We start from the raw sequence: 14218 nt of genomic DNA, 5'->3' as shown, positions 1-14218 counted from the left end.
GAACAGCTGATGTTCTCATGCATGTTTCAGTGTTACTTGCCTCGAAGTGAGCATAGAAGTAATTTAGCTCATCTGGTTGGCTCGTGTCACTGGGCAGCTCGCAGCTGGGATTCTCTTTGTAGTCTGTAATAGTTTGCAAGCCCAGACACATCCGACGAGCGTCGGAGCCGGTGGGGTACGATTCAATCTTAGTCCTGTATTGATGCTTTGCTTGTTTGATGGTTAGTCAAAGGGCAAAGCAGGATTTCTTATAAGATTCCGAGGGTCCCGCTCCTTGAAACCAGCAGCTCTACTCTTTAGCTAGGTGCGGATGTTGCCTGTAATCCATGGCTTCTGGTTGGGGTATATACGTACAGTCACTGTGGGGACAACGTCATCGAAGCACTTATTGATGAAGCCAGTGACTGATGTGGTGTACTCCTCAATGCCATTGGAAGAATAACGAAACATATTCCAGTCTGTGCTAGCAAAACAGTCCTGTAGCTTAGCATCTGCTTCATCTGACCACTTTTTTATCGACTGAGTCACTGGTGCTTCCTGCTTTAGTTTTTGCTTATATGCAGGAATCAGGAGGATGGAATTATGGTCAGATTTTCCGAATGGCGGGCGAGTGAAAGATTTGTACGCGTCTCTGTGTGTGGTGTAAAGGTGTTCTAGAGTTTTTTTACCTCTGGTTGCACATTTAACATGCCGGTAGAAATGAGGTATTTAAGTTTCCCTGTATTAAAATCCCCGGCCACTAGGAGCGCTGCCTCTGGATGAGCATCTTCCTGTTTGCTTATGGCCATATACAGCTTATTGAATGCAGTCTTAGTGCCAGCATCGGTTTGTGGTGGTAAATAGACAGCTACGAAGAATATAGATGAAAACTCTCTTGGTAAATATTGTGGTCTACAGCTTATCATGAGATAGTCTACCTCAGGCGAGCAAAACCTTGAGACTTCCTTAGATTTCGTGCACCAGGTGTTGTTTACAAATATACATAGACCGCCACCCTTTTGGATTACCCAAACTCAGTAATGTTATCTGTTATGTTTAGTTACTTTTAGATTACTTTCCCCTTAAGAGGCATTAGAAAAATACAAAAATGCACGTTACCAATTGAACAATATCTATTGCAGGATAAATCAATGTTAAAGTTTACATAGCTGGCTATATATGGATGTTACATTTTACTTTATGGGTCGGTTATGTAGGCTTCTTCTAACACATCGCTTTCTACTACATACAATAATATGATTGAATGATACCTTTACATTAATATATATATTTTATAATTCCAAAAATGGATGTAGCAATACAGATTGCTCCTTTAAGTCTATCAAAAGTGTGCAAGTTTCAGCCTGTGTCCATTAGGCCTATGGAAAAAAAGTTTTAGCAGCATGATTTAGATTGAGCAAAAAAAGCCCCACTTTTATTCCATAGGCTGGCATGTGCACTATGCAGCTGTTGCAAGAGCGCATTTTTCACTGGCTGTCCACTGGTTTCAAAAACAATGAATGATAGGCAGCTTACTTCTTGAATTCAATCATTATTGGGTTCAAATACACACTTAGATTTGTGAACAGCAACAAACACAATCCGTAAGGCACAAATAGCTAAATGAGAGCGCAGCAGAGTGATTCACATCAATGCGCTATGTAAATATCAATAATAAGTGATATCCATATCGCCGTAGACTACACCAGTGCTGTCATCCTTACCTCCAAGTGTTTATTCAAGTTGGATAATCTTTGGATGCCTTCAGGAGTCGCACCATTGGAAGAGAGAGCTTGGACTGTAGCCTACAAAAGCCTAATCCTGCTCTTTTCCCGCGATCCACCAAACATATTTGGTGTGTCATCATAGTGGTCTCTGACTTGTGGTCAGACTCGGTCAGGTGGAACAACCTTAAACTTGTGCCTTTTTTCAATGCTGATTTGAATGTCATTGAGAAAAGTGTCAAAGATGTTTTTTTGCAAACATCCTTTCTGAATTTAACCTGTTTAGGACAGGGGGCAGTATTGACACGGCTGGATAAAAAACGTACCCGATTTAATCTGGTTACCACTCCTACCCAGTAACTAAAATATGCATATACTTATTACATATGGATAGAAAACACCCTAAAGTTTCTAAAACTGTTTGAATGGTGTCTGTGAGTATAACAGAACTCATTTGGCAGGCAAAAACCTGACAAGGTTTCAGGCAGGAAGTGGCCTGTCTGACAAGGTGTCGTTCTTCTTGTCTCTGTTTATTGAAGAGTGAGGATCTTAGCTGTCCCGTGACACTTCCTACGGCTGCCATAGGGTCTCAGAAGGCGGCAAAAAGCTGAATCGTGGCTTTGCAGGCTCTGGCTGAAACAAAGTAGCGCGTTTGGGTAGTGGCTGGTTACAGTACTGTGAGACTCAGGCGCGTGCCCGCGTTGACCGAAAGCTTTGTTTACTTTCCTCAGTTTAGCTAAATGGACATTCCCGGTCGGAATATTATCACTTTTTTACGAGAAAAATTGCATAAAAATGGATTTTAAACAGCGGTTGACATGCCTCGAAGTACGGTAATGGAATATTGAGATTTTTTTTGTCACGAATTGCGCCATGCGCGCGACCCTGATTTACCATTTCAGATAGTGTCTGGGACGCACGAACAAAACGCCGCTATTCGGATATAATGATGGATTATTTTGGACCAAACCAACATTTGTTATTGAAGTAGCAGTCCTGGGAGTGCATTCTGACGAAGACAACAAAAGGTAATCAAACTTTTATAATAGTAAATATGATTATGCTGAGTGCTAAACTTGCCGGGTGTCTAAATAGCTAGCCCGTGATGCCTGGGCTATGTACTTAGAATATTGCAAAATGTGCTTTCACCAAAAAGCTATTTTAAAATCGGACATATCGAGTGCATTGAGGAGGTCTGTATCTATAATTCTTAAAATAATTGTTATGCTTTTTGTGAACGTTTATCGTGAGTAATTTAGTAAAATGTTAGCGAATTCCTCCGGAAGTTTGCGGGGGGTATGCTAGTTCTGAACGTCACATGCTAATGTAAAAAGCTGGTTTTTGATATAAATATGAACTTGATTGAACAAAACATGCATGTATTGTATAACATAATGTCCTAGGGTTGTCATCTGATGAAGATCATGAAAGGTTAGTACTGCATTTAGCTGTCTTCTGGGTTTATGTGACATTATATGCTAGCTTGAAAAATGGGTGTCTGATTATTTCTGGCTTGGTACTCTGCTGACATAATCTAATGTTTTGCTTTCGTTGTAAAGCCTTTTTGAAATCGGACAGTGTGGTTAGATTAACGAGAGTCTTGTCTTTAAATAGCTGTAAAATAGTCATATGTTTGAGAAATTGAAGTAATAGGATTTTTAAGGTTTTGAAAATCGCGCCACAGGCTTCAAGTGGCTGTTACGTAGGTGGGACGAATTCGTCCCGCCTAGCCCATAGAGGTTAAAAGTAATCCTCGAAGTAATCATCTAGTTCTTCAAAAGTATCTGTAATGTGATTACTGTATTTTAGCTGGTAACGTAAAGGATTACTGTTACCGTTTTTTGTAATCCCTTACATGTAACGGATTAGCCAATTACATGTAATCCGTTACTCCCCAACCCTGTCTACGACACATGAGAAGAAAGGCCTATGACTGGCACGCAAGACAAAGCAGACGGCATTGGATTATTAGCTGATTCTGTACTGAATACTGTATATGGGTTATTCCATGCAGTGTTGGTTGCTGCGGTTGTGAGGACAATTTCCATAGGAGCATTGTATATTGTAGCTGGTAAATGCTCTGTCATGCAGTGAGGAAAAAGCAAACCACCCAACATGATCGTCCCTTTGTAACTATTCAATGGCCTGAATAGTGTCCATATACTGAGAAGGATGAACATATACAGTGTCTATAGAAAGTTTACACCTATCACACCCTGATCTGTTTCACCTGTCCTTGTGATTGTCTCCAACCCCCTCCAGGTGTCGCTTATTATTCCCGGTGTATACAGTTGAAGTTGGAAGTTTACATACACTTACATTGGAGTCATTAAAACTAGTTTTTCAACCACTCCACAAATTTCTTGTTAACAAACTATAGTTTTGGCAAGTCGGTTAGGACATCTACTTTGTGCATGACACAAGTCATTTTTCAAACAATTGTTTAGACAGATTATTTCACTTATTATTCACTTTATCACAATTCCAGTGGGTCAGAAGTTTACATACACTAAGTTGATTGTGCCTTTAAACAGCTTGGAAAATTCCTGAAAATGATGTCATGGCTTTAGGCTCGCCAGCATTACGCACTCCTGCCACCATCAGTACGCACTCCTGCCTTTCCCCATCACGCGCAATCAGCGATTATTGGACTCACCTGGACTCAACCACCTCTATCATTTCCTGCCCTATATCTGTCTGGATCCCCGCTCTATTTCCTGCTGCAGCATTAATTGTCATATGTCCTTGTTTACCTGTGTGCTGACGATGTTCCTGTTTTGTTACCTGTCTGTTCCGTATTAAATGTCAACTCCTCGTACCTGCTTCTCTTGTCCAGCGTAGGGTCCTTACAGAATGATGCAGCCATCTAAAGAAGCATCGGTGAGTGCTGGCGGTCCGGTCACCTCTGTCATTACCTCCTCTATGTCTGGTTTCACGCTCTATTCCCTGCTGCAGCATTAATTGTCATATGTCTTTGTTTACCCGTGTGCTGACATTGTTCCTGTTTTGTTACCTGTCTGTTCCATATTAAAAACTCCCCGTACCTGCTTCTCATCTCCAGCGTCGGTCCTTACACTCTCTAATAGTCAAATGAGCTCCATATCTCTACCCACTGGGCACACACTGGTTGAATCAATGTTGTTTCCACATCATTTCAATGAAATGACGTTGAACTAACGTGGAATAGATGTTGAATTGACGTCTATGCCCAGTGGGTAGTTCCCAGCTCTCTAAATACCTAATTTATTCTGTCTACGTGGGCAAACAATCTCTCTGCTCCTGTTTACCATAATCTTCTACACAGACACACAACATATTAACTAACGATAACCTACTGTTAAAACCTCTTATAGCATCATGCCTGTAATCTAAGGCAATGCTTTCAATGGTGTGAGTATAGACACTCGAAGTTGATCAGTGCTTCAGGATTGTGAAGCCTATATACTGTAAACTACAGCCCCATCTCTAACTGCTGTTTGTGTGTCATCTCAGCAGGTAAAAGCTCTGCTAATGGAGGGGGACCAGGAGGAAACCAGGTACTATGCATTTAACTTTCATGTTTTTCTGTTTTCATAGCTTCCATAGTACATTTGTTTATCTGATATGGATGTAGGCTAATATGTAATACCAATGTATAGTACATCCATTTTTAACAATATTGTCATACTGTAAGTGCATAGATAAATGACTGGCCTGCTTTTATTACTTTGATTCGGCCATCTTGAGGTAAAAGAGCTGCACAATGGTCTACTTGTATTGTATCATAGCTTGTCTGGCTATCAGAGATCCTGATCACAATAGTAAAAAGACTGAAGAGAATAATGCAATAATAATAATCACAGATAGACTTGTCACAGTGTAGATAAAGATGGGTCAATCATAACTATATGATAATATGATAGTTGACATACACTAGATGACCATAAGTATGTGGACACCTGCTCATCAAACTTCTCATTACAAAATCATGAGCATTAATATGGAGTTGGTCCCCCCTTTGCTGCTGTAACAGCCTCCCTCTCCTGGGACGGCTTTCCACTAGATGTTGGAACATTGCTGCGGGGACTTTCTTCCATTCAGCCACAAGAGCATTAGCGAAGTCGGGCACTGATGTTGAGCGATTAGGCCTGGCTTGCAGTCGGCATTCCAATTCATCCCAAATGTGTTCGATTGAGTTGAGGTCAGGGCTCTGTGCAGGCCAGTCAATTTATTCCACACCGATCTCAACAAACCATTTCTGTATGGATCTTGCTTTGTGCATGTGGGCATTGTCATGCTGAAACAGAAAAGTTGGAAGCACATAATTGTCTAGAATGTCATTGTATGTTGTAACGTTAAGATTTCCCTTCATTGGAACTAAGGGGCCTAGCCCGAACCAGGAAAAACAGTCCCATAACATTATTCCTCCTCCTCCAAACTTTACAATTGGCACTATGCATTGAGGCAGGTAACGTTATTTTGCTTGTGTGCGGCTACTCAGCTATGGAAACCCATTTCATGAGGCTCCTGATGAACAGTTATTGTGTTGACGTTGCTTCCGGAGGCAGTTTTGAACTCGGTAGTGTTGCAACAGAGGACAGACGACTTTTACGCGCCACACGCTTCAGCAGCTTGTGTGGCCTACTACTTTGTGGATGAGCTGTCGTTGGTCCTAGATGTTTCCATTACACAATAACAGCACTTACAGTTGACCGGGGCAGCTTTAGCACGGCAGAAATTTGACAAACAGACTTGTTGGAACAGTGGCATCCTATGACGATGCCATGTTGAAAGTCACTGAGCTCATACTGTAAGGCTATTCTACTGACAATGTTTGTTTATGGAGATTGCTTGGCTGTGTGCTCGATTTTATACACCTGTCAGCAACGGGTGTGGCTGAAATAGACGAATCCACTCATTTGAAGGGGTGTCCACATACTTTTGTATATATAGTGTAGCACCAGAGCCAAACTCTAGATAGGCTATATCTCCTGGCGTCTCTGCTAAGCAAAAGTCTGGCCTTTGACCGGGTTTATAACCTCATGTCATTACAGTAATGAGTACACTTCCAGGCAGGGGCAGTATACGTGGTCTGTTTACTGTAAGGCTGAGGGACTTTGCTCCAGGAAGAGATTATTTTATTAAGCTTAAACACCTTTTTTTGTGAAGTATTTAAAATAGATATAACGGTTTCCTTAGCCAATCAGTTCAGACAAATGTATTTCTGTCAAGTGCCATTAGCTCTAATGTGTCCATTTGGCTGCAATTTAATATCTCCTGAAACTCAACCAAAAGAAATATAAAAGATATGAGGAACTATCTTTGTAATCAACACCACTGACCTCTTTCAAGATAACAACAGAAACATGGCAACCTTCTCATAATGGTCTAGTCTGGTAACTGGTTCACTAGCTGCGTGACACACCTTCACTCCTGGAAAGCAAGGCTACTAATGACCACACAGTTTGAGGGGATAAGCTCCCTGCCCTCAAGAAGTTGTATGAGAAATAACCAAAACAAGTTGACTGAACTAACTCAGTGTTTGTAATTATCCATTGCTCTGCTGCTTATAGCTCCTGATGACAGACAATATAAGTAGGGACCTGAGTTTTTCCTGGTCAGGTCATGGTCAGGACTTATCTAGGACATGTCTCTCCTCTCTCCTATTAGGAGCTGAACTATGCAGACATCACGCAATTCCAGAAGAAGGATGGTGGGTCAGTTCAGCTGGGGAACCTGGGTACTTCCTCCACAGAGTACGCTCAGGTCCGAGTCAACAACAGGCCCAGTCAGCTGACCTAACCCACCTACCAGGCCCACCAATCCCAATCCCAAGTGAAAAAACCTGCCCATAAGCCTGCCCCTGATGCTGCATCCACCATCTACTCAGACGTCCGGAGCTGAACACGCCCCACTGTCAATCATCTGGACCAGTTGGGGTCAGTCAGGGTGACCAGGTCTGTTCAGACATGGCCAGTGAAGCCCCCATAACCTTCTCTGTGTCTATGTGCCAACCAAACTTTCTTTCTAATACCGTATCCCTTATTAGACCTTACAGATCCCTAGACAAACAAAAATGTCAGTTAACGACTTTGCTATTATCAATACATTAGGTGTTTATCTGTTTTAGAATTTATACTCAACTAACAGTCTAGAAATAATATTTTATTGATAATGTTATAATAGATCATCAGATCTTGATGGATCGTGAATATTTTGATATACAAAAATACAGCTATGTACACCATGTGCCGTTAACCCTCTAGAGTCTAAGCCCTGTCTGAGCCTGGGGGGTGGTGGTGGTGGTGGTGGTGGGGGGGGGGGGTTCTATTAAACTACTGCTCTTTTCAGTTCTAATACATACTGTTGAGGTAACTGGAGGCCTACTATACCACAAATTGGGAAAATCATTAGCATGCAGCCCATGGTTTAGTAGAGCAGCAACACAGAGGAACACCATCTCTCAGGGTGACGTGGGTACCATTGCCCTGGTCATTTGCATGTATGGTGTACATGATACCTTATGTACTGTTAGGTATCATAACAGGGAAATGAAATAGCCCTGTGCGCAGTATGTGTAAATTATAAATCCTTTGTTTGTTTTGTTTATTAGCAATAGCTGTCTCACTCACAGTTGCTTTGTTTCTCTGGTTATATTTTTGGAGTGTACAGCACGTGTATTCAGGAAATCAATAATTTCCCTATGCTATTTGATTATTAAAACACCAATAACAAGATAGGGAACTACAAATAATGTATTACTTATTATTTCTGACAATATCTTCTCTGTAAGTTGAAATGAATGAAACCAACAATGGTTATGTCGGTGACAAAGTTCAGTACCACACACATCTATCACCTGTAGTTTAGCTTGTGGACAACCAGTCCCAACCATGCAATTGGATGTTGTTAAAAATTGCACTACCCCTTTAGCTTTAACCTGTTAGGGCTAGGGGGCAGTATTGACACGGCTGGATAAAAAAACATACCCGATTTAATCTGGTTACCACTCCTACCCAGTAACTAGAATATGCATATACTTATTACATATGGATAGAAAACACCCTACATTTTCTAAAACTGTTTGAATGGTGTCTGTGAGTATAAAAGAACTCATTTGGCAGGCAAAACCCTGAGACATTTTCTGACAGGAAGTGGATACCTGATGTGTTGTATTACCTTTAAACCTATCCCATTGAAAAACACAGGGGCTGAGGAATATTTTGGCACTTCCTATTGCTTCCACTAGATGTCACCAGCCTTTACAAAGTGTTTTGAGTCTTCTGGAGGGAGATCTGACCGAACAAGAGCCATGGAACGATGATGGCCCATTAGACACCTGGCGCGCGAGTTCATGTTGGGTACCCTCGTTCCAATACGTTATAAAAGAGTATGCATTCGTCCACCTTGAATATTATTCATGTTCTGGTTAAAAAAGGCCCTAATGATTTATGCTATACAACGTTTGACATGTTTGAACGAACGTAAATATATTTTTTCCCCTCGTTCATGAAGTGAAGTCCGGCGGGCTTAGATCATGTGCTAACAAGACGGAGATTTTTGGACATAAATGATGAGCTTTTTTGAACAAAACTACATTCGTTATGGACCTGTGATACCTGGAAGTGACATCTGATGAAGAGAATCAAAGGTAATGGATTATTTACATAGTATTTTCGATTTTAGATCTCCCCAACATGACGACTAGTCTGTATCGCAACGCGTATTTTTCTGGGCGCAGTGCTCAGATTATTGCAAAGTGTGATTTCCCAGTAAGGTTATTTTTAAATCTGGCAAGTTGATTGCGTTCAAGAGATGTAAATCTATAATTCTTTAAATGACAATATAATATTTTACCAATGTTTTCTAATTTTAATTATTTAATTTGTGATGCTGACTTGACTGCCGGTTATTGGAGGGAAACGATTTCCTCAACATCAATGCCATAGTAAAACGCTGTTTTTGGATATAAATATGAACTTGATAGAACTAAAAATGCATGCATTGTCTAACATAATGTCCTAGGAGTGTCATCTGATGGAGATTGTAAAAGGTTAGTGCATCATTTTAGCTGGTTTTATGGTTTTGGTGACCCTGTCTTTGAATTGACAAAACATTACACACAACTCTTGTAAATGTACTGTCCTAACATACTCTAAATTTATGCTTTCGCCGTAAAACCTTTTTGAAATCGTAAAACGTGGTTAGATTAAGGAGATGTTTATCTTTCAAAGGGTGTAAAATAGTTGTATGTTTGAAAAATTTGAATTTTGACATTTATTTGGATTCAAATTTGCCGCTCTTGAAATGCACCTGCTGTTGATGGAGTGCACCACGGGTGGGACGCCTGCATGATAGATAAATGTCTGGTTCTTTCTTTCCTGACACCGTAGGTTCATGTACTTTGACGTAAAGCGGTCAAATTAGTGCTCTATTTTCGTTTTTTACCTTTAATCCCAGAAAGAAAGGCCTTAACTCAAAAAGCATTGAGGCCTCGACGACATCTTGTTCTGGGCTAACTGCCCATTATGCTCAACCTATGCTCACCAAGTCTTTTCCGTTTAGGAGAAATGGCCATTTCGTGATTGGTGATGTTTTGCACATTTGCAATAAGATTCCATTTGCCATCTGCTGGAATTTACCGGGACAGCGGAAAAATTAGCAAAATTTGAACATTTTATAAAACGGAAACCGAATGTCCGAGAGACTTCGTTCGATGACTTCCTGGAAGATCTGGCCCCGGTGCACGGGGCGCCGCCATCCGTGAATTTACAAACATTCGCGGACGTCTAGTAAGGGACCGTACATTTGCAATATGGAGTTTCTCATCGATCATACAGCAAATTCCAAAAAGTGCCCTTCATGTATGTAAGGTGCAAAAACAGTGACACAGGAAGTATAAACTATACTGTCATACTGTGCAGTGCTCTAACTGTGCAATCACACAAGGAGACGGTGGATCAAACTGTAAAACAGTACTAAGGTTGTAAAACAAGTTGGTAAAGTAGAATTGTCAAGATAGATAGTGAATAATCTAGAAGATAGATACTGTATGTGATGTTGATCTCCCCTGAGGATATTACAGTGTACTTTTTTTGGTTCAGTTCTGCTTTTAGCCTACATTGTCAGAAGGATAAATTGCATCATGTGTTTCAGCAGTGAGCAATAGTTTGCGGAACTATTTGTGGATTTTCATGAGAAGAGACAAAAGCAACATTGTTAACCTCTTACATCTAGACGTTCCGCTAGCGGAACACCTGCTCCAATATCCAATGATAGGCGTGGCGCGAATTACAAATTCCTCAAAAATACAAAAACTTAAATTTTTCAAATATATGACTATTTCACAGCATTTTAAAGACAAGACTCTCCTTTATCTAACCACACTGTCCGATTTCAAAAAGGCTTTACAGCGAAAGCAAAACATTAGATTATGTCAGCAGAGTACCAAGCCAGAAATAATCAGACACCCATTTTTCAAGCTAGCATATAATGTCACAAAAACCCAGAAGACAGCTAAATGCAGCACTAACCTTTGATCTTCATCAGATGACACACCTAGGACATTATGTTATACAATACATGCATGTTTTGTTCAATCAAGTTCATATTTATATCAAAAAACAGCTTTTTACATTAGCATGTGACGTTCAGAACTAGCATACCCCCCGCAAACTTCCGGGGAATTTGCTAACAATTTACTAAATTACTCACGATAAACGTTCACAAAAAGCATAACAATTATTTTAAGAATTATAGATGTAGAACTCCTCTATGCACTCGATATGTCCGATTTTAAAATAGCTTTTTGGTGAAAGCACATTTTGCAATATTCTAAGTACATAGCCCAGCCATCACAGGCTAGCTATTTAGACACCCGGCAAGTTTAGCACTCAGCAATATCAGATTTACTATTATAAAAGTTTGATTACCTTTTGTTGTCTTCGTCAGAATGCACTCCCAGGACTGCTACTTCAATAACAAATGTTGGTTTGGTCCAAAATAATCCATCGTTATATCCGAATAGCGGCGTTTTGTTCGTGCGTCCCAGACACTATCCGACATGGTAAATCAGGGTCGCGCGCATGGCGCAATTCGTGACAAAAAAAATCTAAATATTCCATTACCGTACTTCGAAGCATGTCAACTGCTGTTTAAAATCCATTTCTATGCCATTTTTCTCGTAAAAAAGCGATAATATTCCGACCGGGAATGTCCATTTAGCTAAACAGAGGAAAGAAAACAAAGCTTTCGGTCGACGCGGGCACGAGCCTGAGTCTCACAGTACTGTAACCAGCCACTACCCAAACGCGCTACTTTTTTTCAGCCAGAGCCTGCAAAGCCACGATTCAACATTTTGCCGCCTTCTGAGAGCCTATGGCAGCCGTAGGAAGTGTCACGGGACAGCTAAGATCCTCACTCTTCAATAAACAGAGACAAGAAGAACGACACCTTGTCAGACAGGCCACTTCCTGCATGAAATCTTCTCAGGTTTTTGCCTGCCATATGAGTTCTGTTATACTCACAGACACCATTCAAACAGTTTTAGAAACTTTATGGTGTTTTCTATCCAAAGCCAATAATTATATGCATATTCCAGTTACTGGGCAGGAGTAGTAACCAGATTAAATCGGGTACGTTTTTTATCCAGCCGTGAAAATACTGCCCCCTAGCCATAACAGGTTAACCAAATATACATGTTCCCCTTATATCAGACCCATAGACTGCAGTTACTGAAAGTGTAGTTAAGAAATGATTAGCCTCAAATGCTGAGGAAGTTCTAAGTTCCCTCAATAACTCATGTTGTATTTATGCTATCCATAAGGAGAGAGAGTTTTCTAAATTGAGAATGCTGTATTTCATGTTGTTCTCTTCTGAATGCATCAACCAGAAATAAATAAGATGGTGCTCTTTAGGCAAAGGGATGACATACAATAAGTTAATCTCTTTAACCCAGTCCTGTCCACTAAACTGTATATTGTTATCCTCCTTATCTACTTGTTATCTCACAGTTGTCCTACATCCATAAGAACTGTATTTATTTTTCCAGGTAAGTTGACTGAGAACACAATCTCACTTACAGCAACAACCTGGGGAATAGTTTCAGGGGAGAGGAGGGGGATAAATGAGCCAATTGTAAACTGGGGATGATTAGGTGGCCGTGATGGTTTGAGGGCCAGATTGGGAATTTAGCCAGGACACCAGGGTTAACACCCCTACTCTTACAATAAGTGCAATGGGATCTTTAATGACCTCAGAGAGTCAGGACACCCGTTTAACGTCCCATCCGAAAGACAGCACCCTACACAGGGCAGTGTCCCAAATCACTGCCCTGGGGCATTGGGATATTTTTTAGACCAGAGGAAAGAGTGCCTCCTACTTCCCCTCCAACAGCATCTGGTCTCCCATACAGGGACTGACCAGGACCAACCCTGCTTAGCTTCAGAAGCAAGCCAGCAGTGGGACGCAGGGTGGTAAGCTGCTGGCAAAGGGATGACATCATCATCAAGAATGGTTGAGTGCAGTCCATGATGCAGTCAGGTGAATAGGTCATACCTGCAGACACACCAGATCAGATCAGACAGACCTTACTCACCTTCACATTGAAGATAACTTCGACTCCAGGTTATTGCGCAGTGGAATGAGATTACAGTGACGGTAACTTCCAGTCAGTTTAGTCACTGATTACCACAGTTATGCTAAGAGGTCAGGGAATTTGACTTTGACCCAGTTATCCACAGGGATATCATACACAAACCACAGGGGTTGACTACAGGGTAGTGTGTAGTCTTTTATTCTAACACACACGATTCAATATAATCAACTAACGATGGTAGTCAACTGAAACATTCTGCTTTGGGGCAACAGGACATTTCGGAGTCAGTTGCAGTCATGAAGGGATGAGGAAAGAGAGGAAGGCATTTTACACAAATCTGAACTCACATACTGGTGTTGAAGTCATAATTTTAACCAGCCCTCTCTCTGAGTAAGGTAACAAGGAAACAATAAACATGTAATCTATTAAAACCTGTTACCGCTAGACGTGCCGCTAGCAGGACACCTCGACAACATCCGGTGAAATTGCAGAGCGCGAAATTCAAACTACAGAAATATAAATATTTAACATTCATGAAAATATATGTGAAATACATCAAAATAAAGCTTAATTATGGACAGACGTTCCGCTAGCGGAACGCCTCACCAATATCCATATATATGTCACAAAAACCAAAACCACAGCTAAATGCAGAACTAACCTTTGATGATCTTCATCAGATGACACTCCTAGGACATTATGTTATACAATACATGCATGTTTTGTTCAATCCAGTTCATATTTATATCAAAAACCAGCTTTTTACATTAGCATGTTTTGTTCAGAACTAGCATACCCACCGCAAACTTCCGGTGAATTTACTAAATTACTCACGATTAACGTTCACAAAATACATAACAATTATTTTAAGAATTATAGATACAGAACTCCTTTATGCAATCGCGGTGTCAGATTTTAAAATAGCTTTTCGGTGAAAGCA

At 40.7% G+C, this 14218-nt stretch overlaps 1 protein-coding gene across 3 annotated transcripts in view; it reads left to right on the top strand.

Moving 5' to 3' along the window:
- LOC106605564 (cell adhesion molecule CEACAM6) overlaps positions 1-14218 on the top strand; it is a 59286-nt gene that overhangs the window by 24738 nt on the left and 20330 nt on the right. Inside the window, exons 2-4 of one of the 3 annotated variants that reach the window (XR_014392392.1) lie at positions 4545-4583; positions 5199-5239; positions 7353-7639. Coding sequence is in view for 1 of the 3 variants with exons in the window: in XM_082975496.1 (XP_082831622.1) it covers positions 4540-4544 (5 nt within the window). In the remaining 2 variants the exon portion in view is untranslated. Of the gene's footprint in view, positions 1-4539; positions 4584-5195; positions 5240-7352; positions 7640-14218 lie in introns of all 3 variants that reach the window. The other 2 variants (XR_014392391.1, XM_082975496.1) reach the window with 2 other exon arrangements.

Source organism: Salmo salar, chromosome 05 (genome assembly GCF_965601325.2).
Source record: "Salmo salar chromosome 05, fSalSal1, whole genome shotgun sequence".
In the NCBI taxonomy this organism is placed as follows: domain Eukaryota; kingdom Metazoa; phylum Chordata; class Actinopteri; order Salmoniformes; family Salmonidae; genus Salmo; species Salmo salar.
The sequence above is the reverse complement of the archived record's forward strand: the minus strand, read 5'-3'. Positions and strand labels throughout refer to the sequence as shown.